Raw genomic sequence first — 27,027 nt, 5'->3', positions numbered from 1 at the left:
CGGATTAGCTGCCATTCCCTTTAGTCTGTGCCGGGGTTTTGTGTGAGCCACTAACATGTGGTTCCAATAGAAGAATGCACAAACCCATCAGAAACAATTTCCACACCCACAGCTTCAAATTCCAGCCAGGCCCTGGGAGATGGCAGTCCTTGCTGCAGTTACATAGCCTCCCTTATTAAATCCCAGATTAAGTGGAGAAGATAAGAAGACCTGTCAGTAGGGATAAGGGATTGAGGCGATGGCCATCTTTAGGAAAGCTGAAGAAATAGCAGATGGATGGATCAGTGCTCAATTGTAATATTTATTCTTAGATAGGGAGCAGGTTAATCAAATGTATCTGTCCAGAAACACAAGAGGAAACTTGGTGGCTTAGTGAATTTGATATATTAACTCTCTAACACTGTCAGGACAGTTGTAATAGAATAACTTACAATATTATAAATCTGGTATTGTTTATTCCACTTTCAAAAAGGAACAATTACCTCTTCAATAGGCAGTCATAAGTTTTAAGTTGTCATTCTAGTTACAGTGGTGTGGCATAAGCTTTTATCTGTATTGACTCAATATATCAGGCTACAAAAGTCTTGTATGATTTGTCAGAAAAGAAATGAAAAAGACTCCACGATGCTGGGGGTATTTATTAACTAAGCATCACTCTGTGTCCCAGGGTCATTGGGTGAAAACTGTCACTAGAGTCTGGAAATTACTATACCCTTAGCCTCCTGGACAAAAAAAAATATGATTTAATGCTCATTAAAATCTGTAAAACTGCCTGCTGGCCACTGTTCTGAGCTTTGATCTCAAGATTTATCTTGGCCTTGAAGTGCAGCTATTTTGACACAACAGATCCTTGTATTTGAAGTAGTCAAACTGCATCAACATGTCCCACTAAGCTAAACAATGTGGTAGCACAGTGTGGCCAACTCAGTAACACAGTCAAACAGTGGAGTGAGGCAAGTTCAACACAATTTGTATTTGGCTGCTACCAGACATACCATCAGTATTTCTTCATTTAGCAGTTCATCAACTACAGATTAATAGGCGCCTATTTGCATTTCATTGTACAGTGTGCACAAAATGTTTTCACACATCCAGAAGTGCAAAAAGTGGTTAATAGGAACAGTAAACTCAGGTGTGTTATTTTATTTTAGCATGATTCAAGTAAAGGTTTTACTCATAAATAGGGGGGAAATAACTAAAATAAAGCACAAGGAAAGGCCAAGTAAGGGTAGTCTGTTTTCATTTTGCCTGCAACTTCAATGGTGTTACCCATTGAAAGGCACCAACAAATGTAGTGACCTAAAATACCTACAGTATTTAACTTATTAACTTAAAAGGCTGTTCATAGCACATTTTATCTACACAAAAGTCCTACAATTATGACTGGAGCCTACATAAGAGAAATTACAACTACTTTGTCAACACCTTGCTTTGTCCACGGAGAAAGGCCATGTGCCTATCCAAGGTCATTTTTAAGGATTAGTTAAGGCCTTATGGGCTACTGTGCCCTTTGAACTGCTGTTCAAGTACTGCCACCTTGTGGTATTAGGTATATCCCTCCACACCATGATAACCCCCCCCCCCCGTCCTCCTGTCAAATTCTAGATTATGGTTTATTATCACAAAATCTAGTCATTACACATGTTTCGTGTGTGCTCTCCATAAAAGGAAATAAAATTGAATGGGGATGGGCAAAAAATTGATACATTCAAATAGCCCTGGGATAAATTGTAAATCTCTCTCTAAATACTACCTTGTTGTGTTCAAAATATTTAGCATTGTGATGTATTGTAGGTGTCATGAAAGTGTTGAATTCAGCATATTGTAAAGCGTTCCAGTTATCTTGTCCACCTCCTTCACTTCGTTACAAAATTTGAAATACAAAACACAAATAAAATTCGTTTACATTTTAACGTGTCAGAGGATGATTGACACCCGTTTTAAAGTTTTCAACCCACTTTTCCAACCAATCAGGTCGAAGGGGCGGGTCCTCACCTAAGTCTTTACAAAATGGCGACTGTTGTTGTTTTGCCGCAGGGTCAGTGAATAAATCCGTTTTTTATTTCAGTAATTTTCTGCAATATTTTGCAGAAACTGCAATAAAAACCCAGACGTCCCAAGGGTCGGCTCCGTGTGGACTGAAATGAAAGGTAAAGAGCGGTCGCCGATTAAAAAACGCTCTCGGGCCTTGGACGATATTCGAGACAGGGGAGGATGCCACCCGACCAGCAAGAAAATGGGGGCTCTCTCCGTTTCCAGTGGGAGTAATAATGGAAATAGCTCGACCAAAAGCGACGGCGGGTCGACGAGAAGGAGTCTGCTCGGTGATAAAAGAGACCGAGATTTTGACGGTCATAGTCGGACTGGAAATAACCACAGCTGTCAGTCTGCCGCTGCTAGCTCCCTCGGTAAAAACCACAACCTAAGCCTGACGCTGGATTTAGCCTCACCGAGGACCACTTCACGGGGGGAGCAGCGGATTCAGCCGCCCAGCGCCGAGAGTGAGTACAAAACCCTCAAAATAAGCGACCTCGGCACCCAGCTGAGCGACGAAGACATAGAGGACGGACTATTTCATGAATTTAAAAAATTCGGCGATGTGAGCGTTAAGATAAGCCGTAGCAACGACGAACGGATAGCGTTCGTGAATTTCAGGAAGCCGGAGGACGCCAGAGCTGCTAAGCACGCCAGGGGACGGCTGGTGCTGTACGACCGTCCGCTGAAAATAGAGGCAGTGTACATAAACAGGAGGAGAAGCCGCTCCCCTGTGGAAAGAGACTTGTATGCTGCAGCACAGAGCCATAGACATTTGCAGAGACCCCTCTCGCCCACCGGGCTTGGATATAGAGACTATCGGCTACAGCAGCTGGCACTGGGGCGGCTCCCTCCCCCCCCGCCGCCCCCTTTGCCCAGAGAACTGGAACGGGACAGGGAGTTTGCTCTGTTTGAAGCCAGGGCACGTCCAGCTTTCATTGCAGAGCGAGCAGCTTTTCGTGAGGAGGATTTTATATCTCCAGAAGATGACCAAAGAGCCAACAGGACATTGTTTTTAGGCAATCTGGACATAACTGTTACAGAAGCAGACCTGCGGAGAGCTTTTGACAGGTTTGGGGTCATAACTGAAGTGGACATTAAAAGACCCACACGAGGACAAATCAGCACATATGGATTTCTGAAATTTGAGAACCTTGACATGGCACACCGTGCTAAGCTTAGTATGTCTGGCAAAATAGTGGGCCACAACCCCATAAAGATAGGCTATGGGAAAGCAACTCCCACCACACGCCTGTGGGTGGGTGGACTTGGACCCTGGGTTCCTTTAGCCGCCCTAGCAAGAGAGTTTGATCGCTTTGGTACTATAAGGACCATTGACTACAGAAAGGGGGACACTTGGGCCTACATTCAGTATGAAAGTTTGGACGCTGCACAAGCGGCATGCACACACATGAGGGGCTTCCCGCTGGGAGGCCCGGAGAGAAGACTTAGAGTGGACTTTGCTGACACTGAGCATCGTTACCAGCAGCAGTTCCTGCAGCCTCTTCCAATCCCACCTTTTGACATGGTAGCTGAGTCATTTGTTCACCGTGCCACTCCTGAACCTCTGAGGGTCAGGGAACGAACTCCACCGCCTCTTCACTTCAGGGAGAGAGAGCTCTTTCCTGGAACTGAGTGGCCCAACCCAGCAATTCGTGATCGGGTACGGGCCTCACCCTTTGAGCCTCTGGAGCACCTGGAACGTGAGCGGCGGGCACGGGAGCCCTGGTCTTTGGAACAAGAGCTGCAGGGACGAGAACCAGCACGCAAGCGGCGTGTAATGGAGGATGGACGCCATATAGACCACTCACCTGACAGCACTGAGAGGACTGTAAGGCGTAGACGGGCTTCTCCAGATGGTAGTCCTGGAGGTAGCAGCAGAGATGGAGGCCGCTTCAGTGACTCAGAGCGCCCGCTGCGGGGTGAGAGACCCTCCCCTGCACGCGAACATCACAGCAGCCTGGAAAGAGCTGGGGCTGAACGGAGACTCAAAAGCCAGAGTCTATCTGACAAAGGACCTTTAAGCAGTAACATTTCAGCAGTTGGGGAGCGCAAGCGCAAAGCAGGCGATGGTGGTAAGGGGCCGGCCAAGAGAGAACGTTCTGAGAGCAGTTCCAAGGGAGGTCAGCCATCGAAACCAGATGGCACCAAACTCAGTTTGGCCTGGCATGGTATGCTATTGCTCAAGAACAGCAACTTCCCGGCCAACATGCACCTGCTGGAGGGCGATCACAACGTAGCCAGCGACCTGCTTGCTGACGGCACAACAGGGAGGCAGGTGAGCGAGCTAAAGATCACCCAGCGTCTCCGTCTGGACCAGCCCAAGCTTGACGAGGTGTCCCGGCGCATCAAGGTGGCGGGGCCAGGAGGCTACGCCATCCTGCTGGCAGTTCCTGGGACCACAGAGGATATATCTTCGTCTGATCCCGCAGTCTCAACTCAGCGGCCGCTTCGCAACCTGGTGTCCTACCTCAACCAAAAACAAGCAGCTGGAGTCATCAGCCTACCTGTGGGAGGGAGCAGAGATAAAGACAACACGGGGGTTCTTCATGCTTTCCCTCCCTGTGATTTCTCCCAGCAGTTCCTGGATTCCTCTGCCAAAGCTCTGGCTAATAGTGAAGAGGACTATCTGGTCATGATTGTGGTTCGTGGAGCATCTTAAAAAAATCAGAACACACAAAGTTCAAGTGGTGTAAAAAAAAAAAAAAAATTCTGTATGTCAGTAACTATTGCATGCTGCGTGTTCTGCATTAGGGGGTACACTAGTATGGTTCCTGAGTGTTTGTATGCTGCCATGTATTCCACTAAAAGGACAAAAAGTGCCCTCCTACAAAACTAAAAGGGTGTGTTTTTTTGAAATTATTTTTTTTAAGTGCTCACAAAGTCATTAACCTTCAGTAATTCAGTCAAATACTGTAAAAGAGTCAAATATGAGGAGCATTTGTTGAACACATTTCAGTTTCATTTAAGAAGAGATAAGTCGTATAGAAAACACATTTTTGTTTTTGATTTACAGTTTTAAAATAATAATAAAATAGATATCAAACTCTACAAGAAAAAAACTAAAACGTTTAGAACTGCCACGAGTGGACACAATAACACCTCCGTTACAATATAACTACAAACAATGGCATCAGAAGCTACAATAGTGTCGAAGACACAGTTTTAACAAAAGCTGAAAATGACAAGCTTAACAAAGGTCATGTTTTTTTCTGGGCTGTTATTCCTTATTGCTTTAGATTGTATTGGTGTTGTTATTTTGTCTACCTCCTATACATGAGGGGGAATCGGAAAACATTCTGTTTCAAAGCTCTGAATTACAGTGCAATAATCTTTTTACTATAATCACTTTTGGATGGAGACACAAGTGAGCATGACATTTTTGAAGTTCTGGTTTTCAGTAAAGGTGTTATGAATGATTTGGTACTGCAGTTACAAAGCTAATTTCTTTGGAGAAAGATTTTGAAGGTCAAAACATATCGCACAGCTCTTCTCCAGGGCACCACATGCCGTGCACCAGACGTAACCACCCCGACAACAACGAGACAGCATTAAAAGTTTGGTGAATGGAGTGTGGCGTACCAAAGAAGAGTTGTGCAATGTGTTTTAATTTTGATGGACTTGCATTGAAGCTCCCACTGGCCTGCCTGTGTGCGTTCTCAAAGTTAAAACATTTTGAAGGTCACTAGTTAAAGCTTCTCTTCACATACCTATGTTGTGAATTCTGTTTGAAATTGAAATTATGTTCAGGTTCATCATGGTTTGCATTTGAGTGTATCTTAATCTTAATGTGTTCCTCAATATTGGAACACCAAATTGCAAGACAGACAATGAACTCAGTGTATGTCCACTGACAAAGTTAAATAGTTACTTCAACTTTATGTGGAATGCTGAATACTAACAGATATGAGATTTCTGCCCAGGGAACAGCCCGTAACACAATATGCATAGCATAGTAAAGCAAATACTAACATGTTTTACAACATTTTTTTACTTCCTATTTTATTTTGTGCATCCCTACCTTAGAAATGGTTGTGTAATGTGATCTATGAAAAACTACAGTAGTAATGGATAAAAAGCTTAGAGAGTTTTGTGTTGTTTCATTTATTGCTCTGAAACCAGTAGGTCCTCCAAGAATAATAATAATCAGTATCAGTAAGGTGTTGGTACCAAGTAACAAAAATATGCTATTTGTTCAGTAAGTAGGTCTGTAATTTTAAAGTTTTAGAAAATACCATAACAGTTAATGTATGAATTTCAATTTTAGAGGTCTAAATTGGACAATATTTTACTCATGCCTGCCAACATGCTCCCAAGGCCTACTTACAGTGCTTTGTTTTGCCATTGTATATTTGTCATGCAATAGTAACCCACCCCGAACTATAATTTGCTGAATTTTGGTTTAATATGTACTGAAAACATTAACATGTTGGAAAATTGTCATGTGTGTGAACATCACACCCACCTCAACGTTGGACTCCTGAGGAGACGAGTGCAGAGCTGAAAAACCTGCAGAGAAGGCTTCCTAGTGTTTGTGAGTCCTCACTAATGAGGCAGCTTTTAAGTTGTGTTATCCCATCTGCACCTGTGATGGCTTCTGTTTTAAATGGAAAATTGAGCAATGTACACTTTGATGTCATGGGAAAGGAAAATCCGTAGAGCCCATGCGAAGCTGTTCACATACCTGCAAGTGCGTTTGGGCACTTAATGTGACCGATTATCAATAAATTGTTCATTTGAAGGGAAACCTGTTTCTTCGATGGAAGTGAAATTGAAGAAACAAGCTGCCTTAGTGTGTCTCGAAGGAGTTGTCACTTGAAATTTTGTTTCTGCACACGAAAAAGGGAGACAATTTGCAATTTTGTTTAGCACCAGTGAAGAGAGACCCCTGTACCGTTTAAGGATCGCTGTTTGCTTACTGGCTTGTTCTGAGCTCCTAAGTTTCCCATCATAAATCACTCCCCCATGATCCCTTATTATACCCTCAACTGTTCCTGCTGGCATGTGAACACCTAATCAGGATGGAGGAGCCTCTGCTGCCCCTTGTTTACAGCCAGAATCCAGTTTGCAGCGTGAGATGCAGATGCAGACAGCGTTGCAGTCCGGGAGTCGAGGGTGGCAGCAGACACCAGCACGCACCAGTATCCTGTTGGTCCTCCCTGGTCATTACACTAAAGAGTTCATGTGCATTGTTCCTGGTTCTGAATAGGACCTGAGGAAATCCCATCACCGCCTGTCACACACTCCACTCGGGAGATTGTGGGTGACGCCGCTCTGAAATTTCCATAGCAGCTACAGTTCAAGCTGAGTCTCACTGCAGAGGCCAAGCTGAACCACTGGGCTGATTTGTCTTTATTACACTTTGCCCAGTTATGATTTAATTTGACTAAATGTTTGGCTCAGGGAAGAGGATTGGCCCAGACCTCAGCTAGGAATATTGTTTGGTCCCATCTTTGTGCTCTCCTCTGTTTGAACCCTCTCCGAGGAGACAAGTGAAGAAGTGTGTTGCTGTGCTGACGCTGTATTCGATCATCATCTGAGGTCTGCTGCAGCATGGAAATGAAATACGAACAGGCCAATTTGTTTACTTGTTTTTTTTTTACAACACTGGAAGGAACCCACACTGAGGACCCCAAGCCTTCCCCCAAATTCTTCTAGGAGACCTGTTTACTTTGCCAATGCCCTTTTTATGTTTATGGCCACTTTACACAGGAAAGAAAGTTTTCCATTTCCTTCTACCATCCATTTTAGTCATATTAGTGTGAAAGCAAATGCTGTGATCTGTGCTGAGACGGACCCCTTACTCCACTAGAAAAACATTGCCATCTTGAGGACCAGGGAGCTCCTGCCTTATCCTCTCACAGTCTACCTGACAAATCACACTCATGCACACCAGACATCCTGGACAGAGTTGGTATCACTGTACGACTACTGTATAGAAACAGCATGAGGGTGAGTAAGGACAAAAAGGGCTGCCTGTCAGGTCTGTATCGTGGCTTAGGCAGCAGTGGTAAGTATAAAGTGTCAACACCACATGTTTTACAATAACATGCTGAATAGCACAGTCAGTTATTTCCACATGCAATTAACACAACAAAATGATAAATTACAAATGTAAGTAATGTAGTAATAGTGAACATTTTAAGACTTTAAAAATTTATACTTTTTTTGATAATCATGCAGAAGCCTTCGTTTACATTCACTGCAAAATTTATGTAAAAGGTTGAAATAAAATTTGCTGAGTTTTTACAGTTAGGCTACTGCAGCTGTTGATCCGCCCGTCCAGATGAGATGTTTTTGCAGCCTTAGTAGAGATGGAAAACCAAATGGGGATTACTGTCATACAAGTATAAAGGCCTAATTGTTTCATGGAAGACCAAAAATAGCTTCAAGCCACTGTATTCTCTCTTAACATTAACATTGTCACTAAGCCACTACCGAACACAGATTCAGTTATTGATCCTGCTAAAAGAAACCTTTTTTAGATAATTTTTTGTTCAAGCCTGAAGGCAAATTTAATTTAAGAGAATTGCAATAACACAAGAAAGCTTCTGGCACAAAATTGTCTTTTGCATTATGATGTGTTAATAAGTATAGGCCACAAATTATAACATCCAGATAATGAAATGGAAAATATTAATGTGAAATTTAAAGGAAGCCCAATCCTGGTGCCTGTATATCCATCACATGCCAACAGTTAGGAATAAAATGTAGCTTGTGAAAATAAAATCAATCTGGTGATACAATACTTGACCACAGAATCTGGCACTTCACTGATACCTGTATGCCTTTTACTCTGCTCCCATAATATTGAGGCTGTATGAGCATGAGCAGCTACATGTGCTGTTTGTCATACTGCCGCAGTGTCAAATAACGCAGCGAGTTAATCAGAACCAGAGAGACATGCAACTAAATATTCACACCACAATATATCAAGCAGCAATATGATGCCTTGCAAGGTGTTATGTTAAAAATTAGATAAAAGCTTCTAACCTTCGAACAAGGAATTTTAAATGTTCACAAATTTTGAAAGGTTACGGGTATACTAAATTTGGTGTAAGTGTCACCAGATTTCCAAATACGAGCTATAATCCTTTGTGAATGTACCATATTATAATTTTGCACCAGTGTTCGTAAGACATCTTAACATTTTGTAAATGTAAACTGGTGTACAATGGCATTGTATAATCACCTCAGTTCAACACATCCCATGTCATAATATTTTCTCATGCATTACTGTTAGAAAGATAATCTGATTCACTGGTGAAAAAACAATAATCTATATAAGCCAAAAATGTTGCAACTACAATTTCACAATTGATGTATGTTCTCCGTGCTGATTGCAATGCAGTTCATTGTAGTATAAAACACTCACTTGGCTATTACGTCGATCACTATGTAGATTTCTAAAAGACAAGCACTAACAAGCATTTTCAAATAATTTACACGATCATAAGTGAACATTTAACACTGTAAAGATTAATACACGTTGTATGTTTCCCATACAGAGTTCCACTGGACAGCTGTTGGTACATCAGTTTGTTTCCAGGCATCAGTAAACACACCACCACGTGTCACCTACTGTGAGTAACCTGTTTGCTTTGATTAACAGCACATTAACTGCCTGAAATTAAATAAAATGTGGTTAAATAATTACAAGCATTTGTTGGGTCTACTTTTAAACTAAAGATGCAAATTAATGTAATGATTGTTTATTCACGTCTGTGTGTCTAAATAATGTGTCAATAAAACATGTTAAAGATGTTTCAACTTGTGAGTGTTATTTGCAGAGAGGTAGAGGTTGGCCTGGTGTCAGTGCATTTATTGCTCTGGGTTGTCTGAATCACACAACAACAGACTTGAGTCATGTGTCAGTTTATTACAGCTGACTGCGCGCCATTACAAGGCATCAAAGCGAACTTTAATGGCTTGGAACAGAATATCTATGATTGGTTAAGGATATTTTCTAAACTATCAGTTCCCAAATCCAGGAGCCAAAGTAGTGACAAAACAGTGCTTTACCCATAAATGCATTTCCTGCAACATAAACACAAGATCAAATGTCATCAAACAGAACTCAGTTCCTTATCAGTGGCATTTGAGACATAACCAAAGGGACATACACATTCTTTCAAGATACAGCTCAAACTTACGTTTCTTTAAATATCCAGATAACTAACAAGAAAAATAATCCCAACCCAATATCTACTTGTAAAGCAAATACTTTTCATATAAGATTTATTATGGTACAAAATAGTGGACCTCTGTCACAAAAGCATACTGGTGGTGAATGCAACTCGTGAGCCAAAAGAGCTTTTGTGCATGACTGTCTGCACTGACTGTTATTGAAGCAAATACAAAAGGCCTTGCTCAGTATTGTGAAAGTGAGTTGAGGAGGAATAATTTGGTACTAATTGAGACAGCATTCTTTGAGTAGAAGCATTCCTCTGCCACAAGAGGGCAGAGTAACAAAACATGTCCATCCCTGGATTCTGGGGTCCTCGGTTAAGACTTGGAAATGATTGAACAATAGGGTGGTTGTAGTGGTTTAAATTATATGAACTTTTTTTTTTTCCAAATATAGTAAGCTTCTAGTTGTAGGTAGGTTTCTAATGTGTCTTTGGCTGACATCACAGGGAAGTTAGTAAAGATACATTACAGTACCTTGTAAGGCAAACTGGTGAAAAACAAGGAATCCACTGAAAACACAAAAACCTCCTCTACATAAAAAAACAGATTCAACATCAAACAGACTCCCATATACAAACACAAAATAATTATAAGTTGCGTTGCCATTAATTGGCTGCCTGCAGGCACTGTAAAGGCTGGGCAGCTGTTTTCCTACCAGTCCAGTTGGGGCACCATGCATCTACATGTATGTGGGAATCATCAACAAAACATCTTTGTAACACAGTTACACCCAGAGATTTACAGACATACAAGGTCGTTAAAATGACACACAATCAAAAAATCTCGACCACACAGGAGCTGGCATCTTTGCTACAGTTAAAATGAGGTGCAAGTGAACTGTTAATGACAGGAAAATCTCTCTCTCTGTGCATTTGCATAGAACAGCTCACCAACAATGAGCAAGGTGTGAACAGTCTCTCATCTATAGTTGCTGCCAAGTACTGCATAATGTCAATGTTTAGTTATTTAAATGTGTATTATCGTTACTGACCTTCAAAAGGAGAAAGGCAGTTTCTAGTTTGTTGTAGTATTTAAAATTCACAGCTAAGGTTTAGATTTTTTTTTTAAAATCTGAAGTAAATTAAACATGCTCGCTTGCACTGAAAACTGCAGGTGCAAACACTGTAAACAGCTTGAAATGTCATTAAATGAGATTTAAGGAGTTAAGGTGTCAGTTGAATCACTGAAATTGTTTGAATTGTTTGTTGAAGTGTGAGCATTGAAAGGTGTTGAGGCGTCGGTTAGGACAGTTAGTGTTAGAGCTGAAATTTCATTTTAAAGTTTGTTCCCTGTCGGCAGCTATTTGTATTCAAGTGCTGAATGTGGATAAACTGACAGCTGACGAGTAAAAGATAAAAGCAACTGAAGTTTATGAGATGAAAACAATTCAAATTTCATGTGTAATGCTGAAAAAGACAGTTCAATTGTCAGATAAACTGTTAACAAAGAAAGCACATACAAATTCAAGTACTAGAGCAAGTTGGAAGTGTGAGCCCTGTAAAAAAAGAGAGAGTTTTGAGTGTTAGCTGGTATGTAAGCAGTGACAGCAGTTGGTTGTCGGTTAAAGTAGTCGAACGGTCAGTTGAAGTGTAAGAGATGAAAGCAGTTGGAATGTCAAACGATATGTTTACTGCTGAAAGTGAGTAAATCGAATTGTCTTTTGAAATTCAAACAATGACACTGAAGGCCGTTGAAATCAGGTTGAAATCAAAGCAGTGAAAGGGTTACTTTATGCGAAAGTAGTTGAAGAGTCTGTTAATGCGCAAGTGCTGAACGAAGCTGAGATTTTAGCTCAACTTCCCACTGCCCTTGAATGCTCCATTGCCAGAAGTCAGTGTCACCAGCACACGCATTATAACTTCTGAAAAGCTCTAAAAAAAAAGTTTAAAGCTTCAACTGTGATTCCAGAAAAACTGAGAGGTATGAAAAACAGAACTCATGTCATTAGGTATAAAGGGTAGTATTTAGATGGCAGTATGAATGAGATGGCTATGAAGGGGTTCCAGAGGAAAAGAAAATGTCAGACTTTGAACATTAAAAATATCAAACTATCTGAAAAGAAGTACAGATGTCCTAAATAGGCTGAACATTTTGATGTTTGAATAGTGTGTGCGTGAGAAAGTGAGCTGATGTAATTAATGGGTAAAAACCGGGCAGAATAGTAATTAGAAGATATAAATACTAGTGTATGAGTGCGCATCGTAATACCTCAAAATACTAGCACATGCCATACAATCTACCCACGTGGCTACAATAATCGTGTTGATACGAAGACTTTTTTTCTATGTTAAACTACTGAAGCAGTTGCTGCTTTTTGGCTTCAAAGAGCAGATTACACATCGTGTCATAGACGCAGGCTGCAATTAAGTGGTTGCTCAGTATCCTAACTATCTGACAGTTAAAGGTCAGAGGAAATGTCATGCAGCATAATGACAACTTGGCCCAAAGTGCATATCAGTGAGTACAGGTTTACAGACACAGGTAAAGGCTTCCAAAGAAATCAGGGGGAAAGTATTCCTTCACGGATATTTGCATCTATTAATGTCATCACAGAAAAAATAGTTGAAGAAAGGACGCTTTGTTTCCAGCCATGTCATGTGCAGTGACATGTTTTGTTGGTGCATTGGAAAACTGATTTATGTATTACGTTTTAATAAGTTATGGTTGCAAATATGCTAATATTAAAATGTGCTGGATGATGTACAGTATGTGGGCAATTATCTTCGGTTTGGATGCATGAGCCGCTGATAAGAACAAAAATAGGGGACAAAACAGTTTGTAGAACAAAATTTTGGCTTTTTAATCATCTATTCACCTCTTCTTAGACCTCGTGTTACTGTGTTCATAACCTTCTTCTCCATGGCCTGTGTTATGCTCCTGCAGAAAATTAAGGGCCACTTGGGTCACTACTTTAAGCTGGAGTCCAAGGTCCAAGGCATGCAGGCACATGGCAAGTTATGAGCATGCTGGTTCAAGATGGAAGGCCTTCCTTGGGTTTCATTCCTACACAGTGCCGTTCTGCAGGCGGTCGGGTGCGAAGCAGCCATTGGTCTTACAGCTGCTCTCTGCTCTCTTGTCCCTGGTTAGTTTGTTCCTGGCTTTCCAGCGTTGAGCCAACGGCTCCATGAACAGGGAGATGGAGGAGAGCAGATAGCAGAGCCCAGCCAGGTAGAAAGAACAGTCGTATGTCTGAGTGTAGTCGTACAGGAACCCTGCAAAACACAAACAACACCGGAACACTTCAAGAGGTAGTCTCTTCATCAGCAAACACAATAAGCATATTTTCATTGATTTCAATGAAAAAGGCACAAAACAAGTTGGGATAAAATCACTTCAGATGTAAATAGACTGCTATATTTGTGTGTATAAATAGTGAAACAATATTTTTTCCAACCCTGAAATGTTCTATTATAGTTTTTTGAGAAAACATTTTGTAAATGTCTGCAAGAGCCTATGTAATTATTCTTGTATTTAAGGTTCTTGGCTTAAGTCGGACCTGTAGCTGAGACTGTGCTGAAAAAGGATGCCATGCATATGGAGTAAGGATAATATTAAAAGGTGCTACACAAAGACAAAAAACAATGCATAGAAAATCAGCAAAAATTAACCAAAATAAACTTGCATTTGAGTTAACATAGAAAACACCATTAAAGAAAAATGAGGTACCACTATCTAACACAGCACACTGTTTAAGCCATTTGTAAATTGTAGCAATAATATATCATTATTAAGCCATCAACAAGTTGCCAGGTTGTGAAAATCCACACGGTTGATGTTTATTGTCTTCTAGCAAAACACTTATCTTTTTGGCTCTTTTGTTCACAACGAAAACCCCAACAAGTGACAGTTTGACCACTGACCTTACAGAAAAATATAGTAGACATTTACAGCTGTGGACTTGATGGATTAATGAAAAAACACTTCATTAATAACTTATTATCATTTATAACTGCAGATTGCATGGCTTATTAGAAAGTGAAAACCCATTAGTATTTATTTATGCTCTACATTTATATCTGCATTATTACAAAATAAAAAAAGAAGACCACCATCAACAGTTTTTTCTCAACCTGGCAATCCAAATCTTCTTATTAATGATCTTATGACTGCTTTATAAAGCATTAGTAAATTGTTTAGTAATTCATTAACCATTTAATAAAGATGGTAGTTAGAACAAAATCCTTTAATAAGGTTGACTTATTAGAAGGCAGTACCAAAAATTACACAGACATTTGTTCATAAAATGATTTTTGAGGAATCATATTCACATATTGTAAACTTAATTTCAGGACTTGTTTTCTTTAAATGAGCAATGTTGAAATTTCACCTCAGTTACTTGCTGTGAGACAAGTTGTTGGACCAGACAAAAAGCAGACATGGCCACACAGCTGCTGAGAGACAGTTAACAAAGAGCTGACTATCCTGAAGAACTGGATGTAACAACAGGAATGTTATCACAACCTGTGGCCTGAAGGAGGACCCATAGCTTGCCTAACATCAGTTTCTTACTTGAACTGCAGGAATGGTAAATAGAGCCACATGCTATTTCCGTACCACCGTCAAGGGGGTCATTAGTCGCATTTCACATAGGGACCATGTCACTTGGTTCAAGGGAACCCCCCCCACTTTAACTGCAGCCAAATGTTATCCATGAGGTCAAGAAGTTTTTTTCCTGGAAATACCTCAGATGTTCACAGAGTGGGAAGAATTGCTCAAATATACGTGTTTATCATGATGAGACATGCTGTATACGTTCTGTGCAAGGTTCAGGGTTCAAACTATTAAAGAAGAAAAATGGTTTGGGTCACATCAGATCATGTGTTAAGCAGATGATTGATGTCTATTTTTTTGGCTGCTCCAGATAAAGGCGTAGTCCATTAGAAGGAATCAACTTGATGTAACAAAATCACTGTAATAAAAAACGGATCCCAGATTAGAAACAGCTCTTCAAGATTAACATAGCCAGTCTGCCATCACTTAAACAAAGTGACTCAAACCCAGCAATAAATGCAACACTGGTATTAAAAGGATTAGACTTGACTAGCTTGTAGGCAAGAGGAAATTTGCCCCAGTAACCCCTGTACGCGATTTCGTCAAAGCAACCCCAAACCCCTGTCTGCAGTGGGGCCTGCACTAACTATAGGTTGTTTTTCTCCTGTGGGTTTCAGTTTTCACACTCCACAGTGACTGCATGCACACAGACAGGCAGACACACATTTGGAGGCATTGCAAGGAATTCAGGGCCCCATGAAAAAATGTGCCGAATCGCCACCCAAAAAAATCTGTGTTCATAAGAAAGACTTATCAACCCATTCACTTATCCCCCCACACACTCAATCCATTTGAAGCGCTTAGGGACAGACCCACACACACACAAAACATTCAGAAACACATGTAAAAATTCACCTTCCCCAGTGTGTAACAAGCCACTTTAAAACAGTGATGTAATGGCTTCAATTCTATGCACATGCAGTGCATATGTACGCGTTTGCATGTGGAAAAGTATGTTAGCTAGATAGGTCAGACTTTTGAAGGTTTTCCATGACATGATCTTACCTGCCAAAGGAGGCCCTGTCAGGCAACCCAGGCCAACAAAGAACATGGAGAAGCCCATGGAGTTGTTGAGTTTCTCTGACCCCACGAGATCTACCTGCAGAGCAGAAAATATTCAAACTGAAGCTTTTCACACACTGGGACTTGTAACTGCAATCTTCTTTCGTATTTGCATTTTAAGCTAACAGTGGTTTGCATGCAATTTATCACTGTACAAATCACATATACATCACATTACTACAATATTATAAGAAAAAGTTTCCTAAACTATATAACAGTTGTAAATAAATACCTACCAGGAATCTGAAAACATTCAGCCATTTAAGTATGGTGTATAAAACATGATGGGGTAACCTGTCCGCAAAAGTTTAAAGCCCTTAATGGTCTGGCACCATCATGTCCTCAAGAGTAACCTATTACCCCACTAGAACACTGTGCTCCCAGAATATAAGGTTACTTGTGGTTCCCTAGAGTCTCCAAAAGTAGAATGGGAGCCAGAGCCTCAGCTATCAAGCTCCTCTCCTGTGGAATCAGGTCCCAATTTGGGTTTGGGAGGCAGACACCAACTCCACATTTAAAAGTTGGCTTAAGACTTTCCTCTTTGATAAAGCTTATAGTTAGGGCTGGCTCTGGTGAGCCCTGAACCATCCCTGCTACGGGCCTAGACAGATGGGAGATGACGCACTGAGCTCTTCTCTCCTTCTCTCCTCCTCTCCTCCTCTCCCTCTCCCTCTCCAGCTGTATACATTCCTATGTCATTAATGCACGTTTCTAACTCTATATCTTTCCTCTCCCTTACTTTTGTGCTTTCTAATCTCTCTCCTCTCCTTCTGTCTCTTTCTGCAGGTGTTTCTGTGGTTGTGGGCCACCTCCTGCCCCCATGTTCCTGCTTAACACCTGCTGCTACAATTATTATTGGTCCTATTATTGTTATTATTTTTATTATGAAAGGAGACCTATTATTGTTCATTTCCAGTCCTATATTGTAGTTCTGTGACTCCTGTACAGCAGCTTTGCATGATTCAAAGTTCATAAAAATAATTTTCTGTCTTATACTGCCTCTTCATGTAGGCCTTCATTTCAGACCCTGTCTGATACAAGCTGTAGATTCTCCTGTCTCTTAAAGCCCCCCTCTCAAAGCCCACTGTCTTCTGATTGGCCAAGCCATGAAGGGGCGAGTTCAATCTCAAAACGTTTTGCAATGGTTTGCAACGTTTTTTGGATTGAATGGCATGTTTCGTTGCAACGTTGTGCAATGTTCCACAACGGGCTTCGAGGTATTTTTTCTTCTGTGTGGTGGGCGTGTCACAGGTGTTACCCAATCAGCGGTGATAAGTTTGTAAACACAACAGTGTTCAGAAATGCAGTGAGGGCGTGTACACAACATGCAGGTCAAGGCACTAACATTTCTGTTGAAAAAAAACTTTTTGTCGACGCTGAACTCGCCCCAGGCTGTTGTTGTCGCTGAGCGGTGCCATAGACGTTTTATAAAGGAGACACACAACTCAATCACAACCTCAGTAAAACTCTATGGGGAAAGCGGTAACCCCCCCCCCCCCCCCCCTAATTTTGGGGCAAAGTTGTCAAACTTTTTCAGTGATATTTATTAGATTTTACTGCTGATTCTATTCATATAGTTTTCATGTCGCAGTGACAAGTAAAACTGAAAAAAAAGTGTTCTGTTTCCCTCCCCATTCATTCAGATAGGAGCCTGGTCTTGTTAGTCCAAAATAGCTGCCCGGAGGCGTTGCCATGATGGCAGCTGAGTGGCATGACTTGCCTATAAGGACTTTGGAAGTACAGACAGACTGAGCGTAGCAAATGACCATATATGGAATACCGACTTCATCTAGCGCTGTATGTCGTAGAACGGAGCTGTTGGTAGAAAAATCAGTTCAAAACAGAGTGTTCAGAACAGGAGAAAATCTGAGAATTTGACTCATTATTTGAAGCTTTGGCCATGTTTAACATGAACATCCAACATTGTAGATAAGTCATAAAATATAGAACAGCATAATAGGTCTCCTTTAATACCACCACAATTACTAATACTTTACAGCTCTATGTAGAACTTCTTTCTCAACCCAACCAGTCGAGGCAGATGGCTGGCCCTCCACCCTGAGTCTGGGTTCTGCTCAATGTTTTTTACCTGTCAAAAGGGAGTTTTTCCTTATTAGATATTTTATTATATAGCACCAAACGTTATGTCTGTTATGACTTGGTGCTATATGATAAAATAACTGAATAGAATTTAAATATCTGTATGTTACTTTATAAACTGTATGGAAAACAATAAAAACTAATACATGGACAATACCTAGGACAAACATCCTAAAAACTAAAAAGTATAATAAGCTTTGGAAAATGGTGGGTGTGAATACTTGACTTGTAATAAATTGTCTAAAACCTGCAAGAAGCATTTGGAGACTTTTAGTTCTGGCACCACACATGGCAGCAGCTTGTTGATGAAGCAATGACCTACACAGAACATAGCTAAAGTTATCGATTCGGCTTTGATTTTTATCATCAGAATAAGTCAATACAACAGAAACTCAAATGGAAAAACTGAATACCTCCAATGGGGAAAAGAACTCAAAACTTTTTCCAACAATGTAAAATTGGAGAATGCTAAAGCTACCCTACGCGATTTAGTGCAGCCATACTGTCAGAAAATGTTCAGAAGGGAGAATAAAAAGAAGCTGGCAGTAGTGACATCGCTTATAACTTCCCTTGAACAGTCGAGAAAAAGGGAGATGGTCTGAACGATGCAGAAAACCTCCCACTATTTATACTTCTTGACTACTTTCTTTATCTTTCTTTATATTTTCTACACACTATGTTTACTGTTATGCACCAAAATACCAAAGCAAATTCCTTGTATGTGTGAACCTACTTGGCAATAAATCTGATTCTCAGTGCCAGCCCGCCCTATACGCTGAATACGCAATTGAGTCCCGCAAATCCTTTTACATACATAGCCAATCGATGGCTCTGACCCAGAAAAGGGGGTCCCCTCCTCAATGGATAGATCATGTCAAGCCAATCAACATCTCTGTTGGTGATAGCACAAGCGCTGGAATCTCTGACTGCATCACCCAAAGCGAGGACAGAGAGAGAGAAAGGAGCATGCAAATTCTTACATTAATCTAAAGATGTATTTTCTGCATACACAAAACAATTACAACGCCATATATAAATGAACCATTCAGACTATTAGTGCAAGAATGATCCTATTTCTTTCGAGATGATTCTGAATTGCATGACAGTGCTGCTGAGACCTCTGATTTAGGTCTGAGAACATAATTTACAATATCAAAGGGTTGTCATATTGTCTCATAAAACAAATTGTTTTATATAATTATATATATTGTTAAACTATATATAGTTAATAGTTTCATTTCAAGGTTCTTGGCTCCAGGCAAGGATTTTGATTCTCATTGTAGGAGATGTAAACAATTATCTGTCCTCCTTTTCAAACGCTCTTTGAGAAAAACTTGGTCAGGAAAATCAGTGTTGAACATCAGAAGGCAGGGACAGAGCAGAGCTTTAATACAGGTTCTTATCTGATTGAAGAAGAAAACTGGTTTGACTGGTTCTTCCATTCACATTCAGATAAAAAAAAATCACAATTGTCAACATGTAGGCCCTGAGGCATGTCCTGGCCTTTGAGACCACGCCATTGGCAAGGGAAATCACACCACATATGTCCTCACGTTTTTGTTTTCAGCTGTGATATGACCTGATGATACTGGATACTCGCTGACTTAATATGTTGTTCCACCCATAAAGGAAGTTGGGAAACATTTCCATTTGTCTGCTTCAAGGATACCTTTCCCTTTCCAGTGTGTGACACAATGACGTAATGAAGCCAATTTTTCATGGTACAAAAGTCCCCGCCACTCAAATAGTTACTGTGAATTTACCAGGTTAGAGTCTGATACTGAAGGGGTCTTCCCTGGTAAATGAACTACAGACTGATAATATACAGACTGGATTGTGGGAAAAGTCAAATAATATTTAGAGGATATCATAGACTGCAACATTTAACTGCCTTCACTGACCTTTATTGACATTTCTAAAAGATTGTTTTCACTTGAAATTTTACACTCTGCCTTGTGTCTGTTTGAGACAATATTTGAATTTGCCAATGAAAGTTAGATAACAGTTTATTTTATGTGTCTGGAATTTCCTAATAATTTACTTGTAAAGAATTATATGATTTGGCACATGATTTTGCCAATGAGCACTTGAGGTAAAATAGATAGTTCTGAGTGATTTGAGTTTAGTTGTGTTGAATACATAGGCGCTGGTTGGTTTCTAGTGGAATTTTATTGAAAGGACTGCTGCATTTTTGTTCAAGTACATATGAATTAATTTTTACCCATGCTGTGTCGGTCCACCACTTTGGTCCATGATCAAATATCTCAGAAACTATATGGTCATGGTCTTCAGAGGATAAATTGGACTGATAAAGACATGTGCTGTCATTCTATTTATCCATATACACTTTGGTTTATGGCCATATATCTCCAAAACTAATAATATTCTAATTAGCCTTACTTACCACCCTTACTTACTTATTGTTAATTTGCAAATGTTTACATTCTAATATGCTAAACTAAGATGGTGAACATGGTAAACACCTGTGCCAAAGTACAACCTCACAGAGTCGCTACCATGGCTGTAGACTCTAAAGGCCCTATTTTCTTGGCGATGCAACAACCAGCACAATCAGCATTCCGACCGTTTGGTATTTTCCCGACCTTAAAATTCGCTTTGAAATTCCAACCGTTTTGATTCTTTTAGTAATTAACGTCCAGGGTTGGATGGATGAAACACTCCCCAGCCAGTAGCAGCCTTTAAATCCGCATTTAAAAAGTTGTGTTTAATGTGATTAAAGCGGGAACATCTGTAAATCGGTTTGCATTTATCTTTAAATTAATATGAGTGATTCTTATACTTGCATCTGTTGTCCACAGCTGCTTTATACTTACTTATACTTATACTTATTAATCACCATACCCTCTGATCTATACTCCACTTTACCCAGCCATTCTGCACTTTGCGCTGCTCCACCTACGTGAACCAAAATAGCATGCATGCTTGGATATGGCCACACAGTGAAATAGTCTTGTCTCCATTTCCCTACAATAAGTACCAAATTAGCCCACTCACTCCATTCCACAAACCTTCCTATGAATTTGAAGTTACATACAAGTTATTTTCTAGGAAATTATACAAAACAATGGGACCTGTAAAGTAAAGCATTGTTAAAAATGACACCCCTACTAGTAATAGAGGTTTGTTTGTTTTAAGAGTACAAATGCATAGCCATGTTCAGATAGTGTGATCTCCTTACTAAAACGGGCAGCAGCAGTGCCATGTATCCACCACAGAAAATTGCAAAGAAAATAGCGTAAACCATCAGCAGGATGTAGGAGGTGGCCAGCGGGGAGAGCAGGTTGACCAGGCCACAGAGGATCAGGTAGGCCTTGTGGTAGTGGTATTTATGAAACAGGTTCCTGTCTGCCACCCAGCCTGAGGCCAGCTGGGCAATGGTCTCTGTGATACCTGCAACGGACAAAGAAAACAGCGTAAACCATCAGGAGAGGCTTATAAATTGGGTGGATGAGAAACTGGGAGAGAGTGAAGAGTGAGATTAAATATTTACCATATTTAAAAAAAATATTCCCTGAGATTAAAGTGGTAACTTTACAAGAAAAACTCAAAGTTCAAAAAATTATACATGACTAAGGTGTGACACATGCTGACTTTGTTGCAGTCCCTCATATCTGCCTAACTGTCTGCACTGACTCTTGTCTTGTATTATTAATGACTTTATCACTTTAATCTCAGAGGGTTTTTTCTCTTAATCTACCACTTTAATCTTGGACATTCTGTGTTTTTCTCTGAATATTACCCCCCTCCCCTGGCTCCGTAATTGATTTATTTATTTTTGCCTACAGTGGCCCAAATAAGCTGTTACAATGCTTTAATATGGTTGTTTGATTTGGGGTTTTTAAATGTATGTACCCAGAACTCCCAAAAAGCAGGATTGATACTATGTAGATTATTCTAGATAAATAAAGTCAAGTAAGATGTTCCTAAAAGGAAGGAAAAAGAGAAGAGAGGCTGACTGGGGAACACATGCAATAAAATATGTAACAGGAAGCTGCTCTTTGGTAATGGAAGTTTTTGATGGAATTCAAAAATTACATGCACATCTCTACTCTCTTCACCTTTAGATAAAAATGTCTTTACTCAAGAACCTTCACATTTACCTTTTAGAAAACAGATCCAGCCTCAATTACCAGAGCAATTAAGTGAATAAAGCAGCACTAGAAATAAATGTCCTTCTGGAAAGCAAAGGTCTAGGGATTTCTTTTAAAGTTACTTATGTTGGTTTTATAGGGTAGATGCATTAAAGAGTAACTTTACCCAAATAAAAACAAAATTAAAAACAGAACCCTAAACGACTCCCCTCCAAGATAATTACATGCAGACATGCTTTCAGTACTATGACATCCATGTCATAAAACAGTAGATACATTTGTTCTTTGAGATAATCCTGATGGGACTTTAGTACAAACACTGCTTCAGCAGACCAAAGTTGTCAGAGGTTGAGAGTTAAATGTCAAAGTCAGCCACAGCCAGGGGTGGACTGGTAATCTGGCATTTAACCAGGTTTCTATAATGACACTAGGCTGGCCCAATCACATCTCTTACTGGGCCGGCCCCAACCCTCCCCCTCTGCCCTCTATACATCTCGTGTCAGATGTCGTGGTTGTGAATGTTATGCAGCAACAGGTAGAAGGAGGAAAGCTGGCAGGTCATGGCCACTGCCAAGCAGAGGAGCAGGAAGAGGTGCGGGTATGTGATAGGGAAGCCAAGGAACAGAGGGAGTGTAGTTGAACCGGTAAGCAGAAGTAGCAAGCATGGAAACAGGGACTCTCAGGGAGGGTGCAGGGAGGTAGTGTGTGTGTCATGCCACCACGACAATGATGAATGAAGATTTATTCAATTATTGATGATGATAATAAGATAAGATAAGTTATCGTAACACTATAAGGTGAGACCGTCTGCTGGTGCTCACTCAAGTCAGTCAATGCCAAATAGCGTAGCAACTTTATTGCTGGCTAACTAGTTATTGACCTAGGTCCATATCGTATCATAATATTATTTAAGTTATTAGACTAAGGGTTCCCTTGATATAAATGTATACATGTATAATAGGTTTCATCTGGTAGCTCTACTGTGCTAAATGCATGCCTGCTTATTTATTAACCTATGCAGGGAAACATAGTTTTCATTTCCAACAACAAGCAACCAAGTTGTCCTGTGTTTATTTTCAGGTAGTTATTAACTAACTGGTAACTTTTATGATACATATTTTATGGATTATTGTTTTTACTATGTGTGGGGTAACGTAGGCCTACATGTAGCCTACTTCAGACCGTTCTCCACCAGTATGTTCAAACTGTTGGGTGCTGCTGTCTAGTAGGCATACATTTGCATGTGGAAGGCACATGAGCAACAGTGCACATGCGGAGAGGTCAACTTTAGTTCAAACTCCCCAAACAAGCACACTCTTGATTCCATTGCCCTATCACATACACAGGTATATTACTCCTCTCAGACCATTAAACACTTCAAAGTCTTTATAGGCAAGTCATGCCACTCAGCCGCCATCTTGGCAACACCTCCAGGCAGCTATTTCGGACTAACAAGACCAGGCTCCTATCCTATGAATGAATGGGGAGAGAGCCAGAACTGCACTCTTACTGGTCACCAGGACATAAAAACTACATTTGTCCACAGCACTTACTACTCAGCTTTGAAGTGGTCTGGTGGAATAGTACAGATAAAAGGGCCGCAAGGATGGTGTTTGACGGATTGTGGGGTGCCAGTCTGGGCCAAAAGTACAGGGGCCAAATTTTTGAAGCCATGGCCACAGCCCTGCAAAGTGTACTTTAAGTTGCAGCTAAGGCAATCAGTGAAGGTATTACCTATGAGTGTATGTTGTTCCTTTAAAATCAAGTTGTTATTTTATGCTTGATGAAAGCTAGGAGTGTGCATCTACACAGGGTGTGTGTGTATGTGACAGACAAAATTACACTTTGCAGCACAAGTACACACGCTGCATTAGTGATGTCTAGACATGTCTATTTCAAGTCCTTGTTGATCCTGTTCGTTGTAATGAGAATGTTGCCAGAAATAGTGTCTGGCAACATATCCATTTGTTAACATGTGCATTAAGCTGGTAACACCCAGTCAAACCATGTGCAAATCACACACTCCATCACAACTGATTGATTGTGTTAATCCAGTCGGGTATGATGACTCGGCAGATATGTGCTGCTCTCTGCTGAGGTCAACTGGAACTCGATAGGCGGTGCAGAATCTGCAGTGGTGTATTGACCGTCGCAGGAATAGCTACAAGCATACGCTGCTGAGCCACTGATCAATGAAACAAGCTGGTTCTATGCAGATCAGAGTGTCCCATACTTTGCTCAGCCTCTGCACCACAACTGCACAGGCTACAGCCGCTGACACTCAACTTGAACTCATAACAGATGGAAATTCTGCTGAATATGGATGAGTTTGCATATAGTATGTATTACCAAGTAAATAATGCATATTCACCTTTACTGTGAATAAAGGTTACATTAATCTACATAAATGAACACAGGGATGTTTTTAACCATGATCAACTACATCTTCACTCTTAAAGGCTTTGAATGAAGTTCAAATGAATAAAGGATGAACATGCCTCTTTAATGAACACTTCTGCTTTTCTTACACAACAGAATCTAAAGAGTTTCTCTCTTCCGAGGTTAGAAGGATGACATGAGGCAGCTGTGCTGTGTTTATGTGTCCTCCTCTAGCGAACCCAAGACAGTATCCTGGGGTGTCCCCTGCTTGCATTCAGACGAGTTTTGAGTTTGTTTGTGTGTTTTAGCCTCAGCAGGTTGGTCCAGGCCTGCAGCTGTTCCTGTTGAAACTAAGCACAATGTAGTTTAACTTTGGCCTCTCCAAGTAGCACCTTAAGGCAACTGCCTCAGGGACATTATTAGTTCTGATCATTTCTGTCTGTTGTGCTGGCAGGTACAGAAGTTGGATGTGAATGTCCATTGACATAAACGGACCTTGGAGGGATGCCATTCCCTTTGCTTCAAAGAGGGAAATTTTGTCACTAGATTCAAGCATAGGGTTATAAAAGGCATATTGGTTTTCCCAGCTTCTCTGAGGTTGCAGTTGGCTTGTCTTGCCTCCTCTTTTGTACAGATTGCTGCCTCAGTGCTCCTCTGCAAAGTATCAGCCACTTTAGAGCTGGATTCGAACAAAATTGGGAGCCCCTCTTGTCACCACGCCAGCAACTTTACTCAGCTAGCTGTTGCTTAGCGACTCCAGTTAGCTCCAGAGTTGGTGACTGAGGGTTGATGAACAGACAGACCCGGGCCATAGTGGCCTCTTTCAAGTCAATGGGCCTCTATGACAAGTGCTGGGTCGGGGAAAGGGGGGCAGCAGGACAGCAGGACACCAGGATGGTGGCTTTGTGGTGTGGGTGGCACCCCCTCTCTCTAGCTCTGTCTCTCTTTCTCTCTCATTACAGGGCACATGACCAGAGAATGTGACAGAACAAACGTGTCTGAGTGAAAAGAATCTGTCAGTCTTGCTGCTCACTCATCGCTGGCATGAAGCTCATAAGTTACCCCACAGACCATCAGGGAAAATTTTGACATCTATCGAAAATAGAAAACTGTAAAGATGGATTCCCTTTTCCTAATTTTCTGTAAATTGTAGTGCATAATAGTGTTTAGTCTGTAACATTTATACAGCATGTTATTATTTGACCCCAATTTCAGTTTTAGCTCAAACCATAAACGTTATAATCACTGCTGTGTTTCTTGTGTTTTCAGTAATTTTCCCCATTTTCGCCAGCAGTGGTGGTGTCCTGCTGCTGTTGCACACCAATGCTGACAAAGAAAAACCTATGTTTACCAGGCCATCTACATACTGTACTTTACAATGACTTGCTTTTCAGAATGCAGAAAATGCTTAGGCAATCTAAAACAATTCCTCAAAAGCAAAACCACTGATGCATAATTTAAACGATTATATGTCATTTTAACACTAAAGAGATGTGATAAAAAAAAAAAAGAGTGGATAAAATCATGAAGCACTTCTTGTGTTAATATGACGGTAGTATCTCTCAAACTCTCTCCTATTATTACATCTTGTGACATAGGTGAATGAGAAACTGTGACATCAAGTGACAACAGATTATTATTCTTATCTAAAATACACCTTTCATCAAAAGGTAATACTTTCTGTCTGCTGAGGACTGATTACCAAGGGAAAGATTACAAAACAGAAGCATGTAACTCATAAACGCACAACCCCATCTGGAGCATTTCAATTATTCACAAAGTCTGACCAAGCACTCTTAAAGAATTACATGCACATGTAGTTGGTGGTCAAAATGTTAATGCTGTTTTCTGTTCATATGTAGTGGCCTCATCAATGGCATACTGCTGAACCCACCCACCCTGGCCAGTGGACCAAAGTTCAGCTTTTATGTAAGCACATTCATTACATAAGACTGCAGCTTACAAATAATTAATGCCTAGAAGTTGACTGAGGATGTTTTTGCATTGCTTCTCAAACACAGTCTTAAAACCTCCCTCTTCTCAGTCACTATGAAATCCACATTTAAAGACAAATAGCAGAAATCTGCTGTCTATTCAATCAGGAGCCTGCAGGTTAATCATTTGGCTACATGCTTTTTCCAAATTTCAGACACAGTGAAATGCATGACTGGTGTATAAAAGATGAACTTTGTGCAACCTTTTGCAATGCGTTTCATTGGTAAAATCCACCAGTTTCAACTTCCATAAGAGACATCAAGCAAAGAAGTGCATTTAAAACGGAGACGTATAACAAAAATGAACCAGTACAATTAACACAACAGCAAACAGGGTCCACTGAAATTCAAACGTGACCACAAATAACTTTGCTATAGGATCATGTGATTTTAGACCAATCAAATTGCTAAGGTGGCAGTCAGGTGAGGGGTGGTACTGGTGGTGGATGTGGGGGACACCATATATGGTCCACAGTCAGTCAGTAAGTACTGTACCTAACAGAGGTACCCAGAAGGGGAGGTATTCAAAAAACAAATGCCTCCAACAATTGTGACATTGAAAATATTCCTAAAACTGTAACTCTGTTAATTGCATTATATATGAG

The 27,027-nt window shown here is 40.6% G+C and overlaps 2 protein-coding genes across 3 annotated transcripts in view; one reads left to right on the top strand and one right to left on the bottom strand.

The window, feature by feature from the left end:
* The first annotated feature begins 1,986 nt into the window (after nt 1-1,986).
* Nucleotides 1,987-6,781, top strand: rbm15 (RNA binding motif protein 15). The gene has a single exon (XM_038722744.1). It carries the CDS (start codon nt 2,144-2,146, stop codon nt 4,694-4,696), a length of 2,553 nt encoding a protein of 850 aa, XP_038578672.1. The 5' UTR covers nt 1,987-2,143; the 3' UTR covers nt 4,697-6,781.
* A 3,112-nt stretch (nt 6,782-9,893) lies between these two features.
* Nucleotides 9,894-27,027, bottom strand: part of slc16a4 (solute carrier family 16 member 4) — a 38,389-nt gene continuing 21,255 nt past the window's right edge. For both annotated transcript variants that reach the window (XM_038722745.1, XM_038722746.1), the window contains 3 exons: nt 21,137-21,348; nt 15,781-15,874; nt 9,894-13,436 (listed from right to left, as the gene is read on the bottom strand). In XM_038722745.1, coding sequence (XP_038578673.1) covers nt 13,228-13,436; nt 15,781-15,874; nt 21,137-21,348 — 515 coding nt within the window. In that variant the 3' untranslated portion in view covers nt 9,894-13,227. The remainder of the gene's footprint in view (nt 13,437-15,780; nt 15,875-21,136; nt 21,349-27,027) is intronic.

This window comes from Micropterus salmoides, unplaced genomic scaffold, assembly GCF_014851395.1.
Source record: "Micropterus salmoides isolate LMB-PRFRI ecotype aquatic unplaced genomic scaffold, ASM1485139v1 Ms_hic_scaffold_16, whole genome shotgun sequence".
In the NCBI taxonomy this organism is placed as follows: Eukaryota; Metazoa; Chordata; class Actinopteri; order Centrarchiformes; family Centrarchidae; genus Micropterus; species Micropterus salmoides.
The sequence above is the reverse complement of the archived record's forward strand: the minus strand, read 5'-3'. Positions and strand labels throughout refer to the sequence as shown.

Coding starts and splice junctions, on each gene's coding strand:
- rbm15 (XM_038722744.1), top strand. CDS start 2,144: ATGAAAGGTAAAGAGCGGTCGCCGATTAAAAAACGCTCTCGGGCCTTG.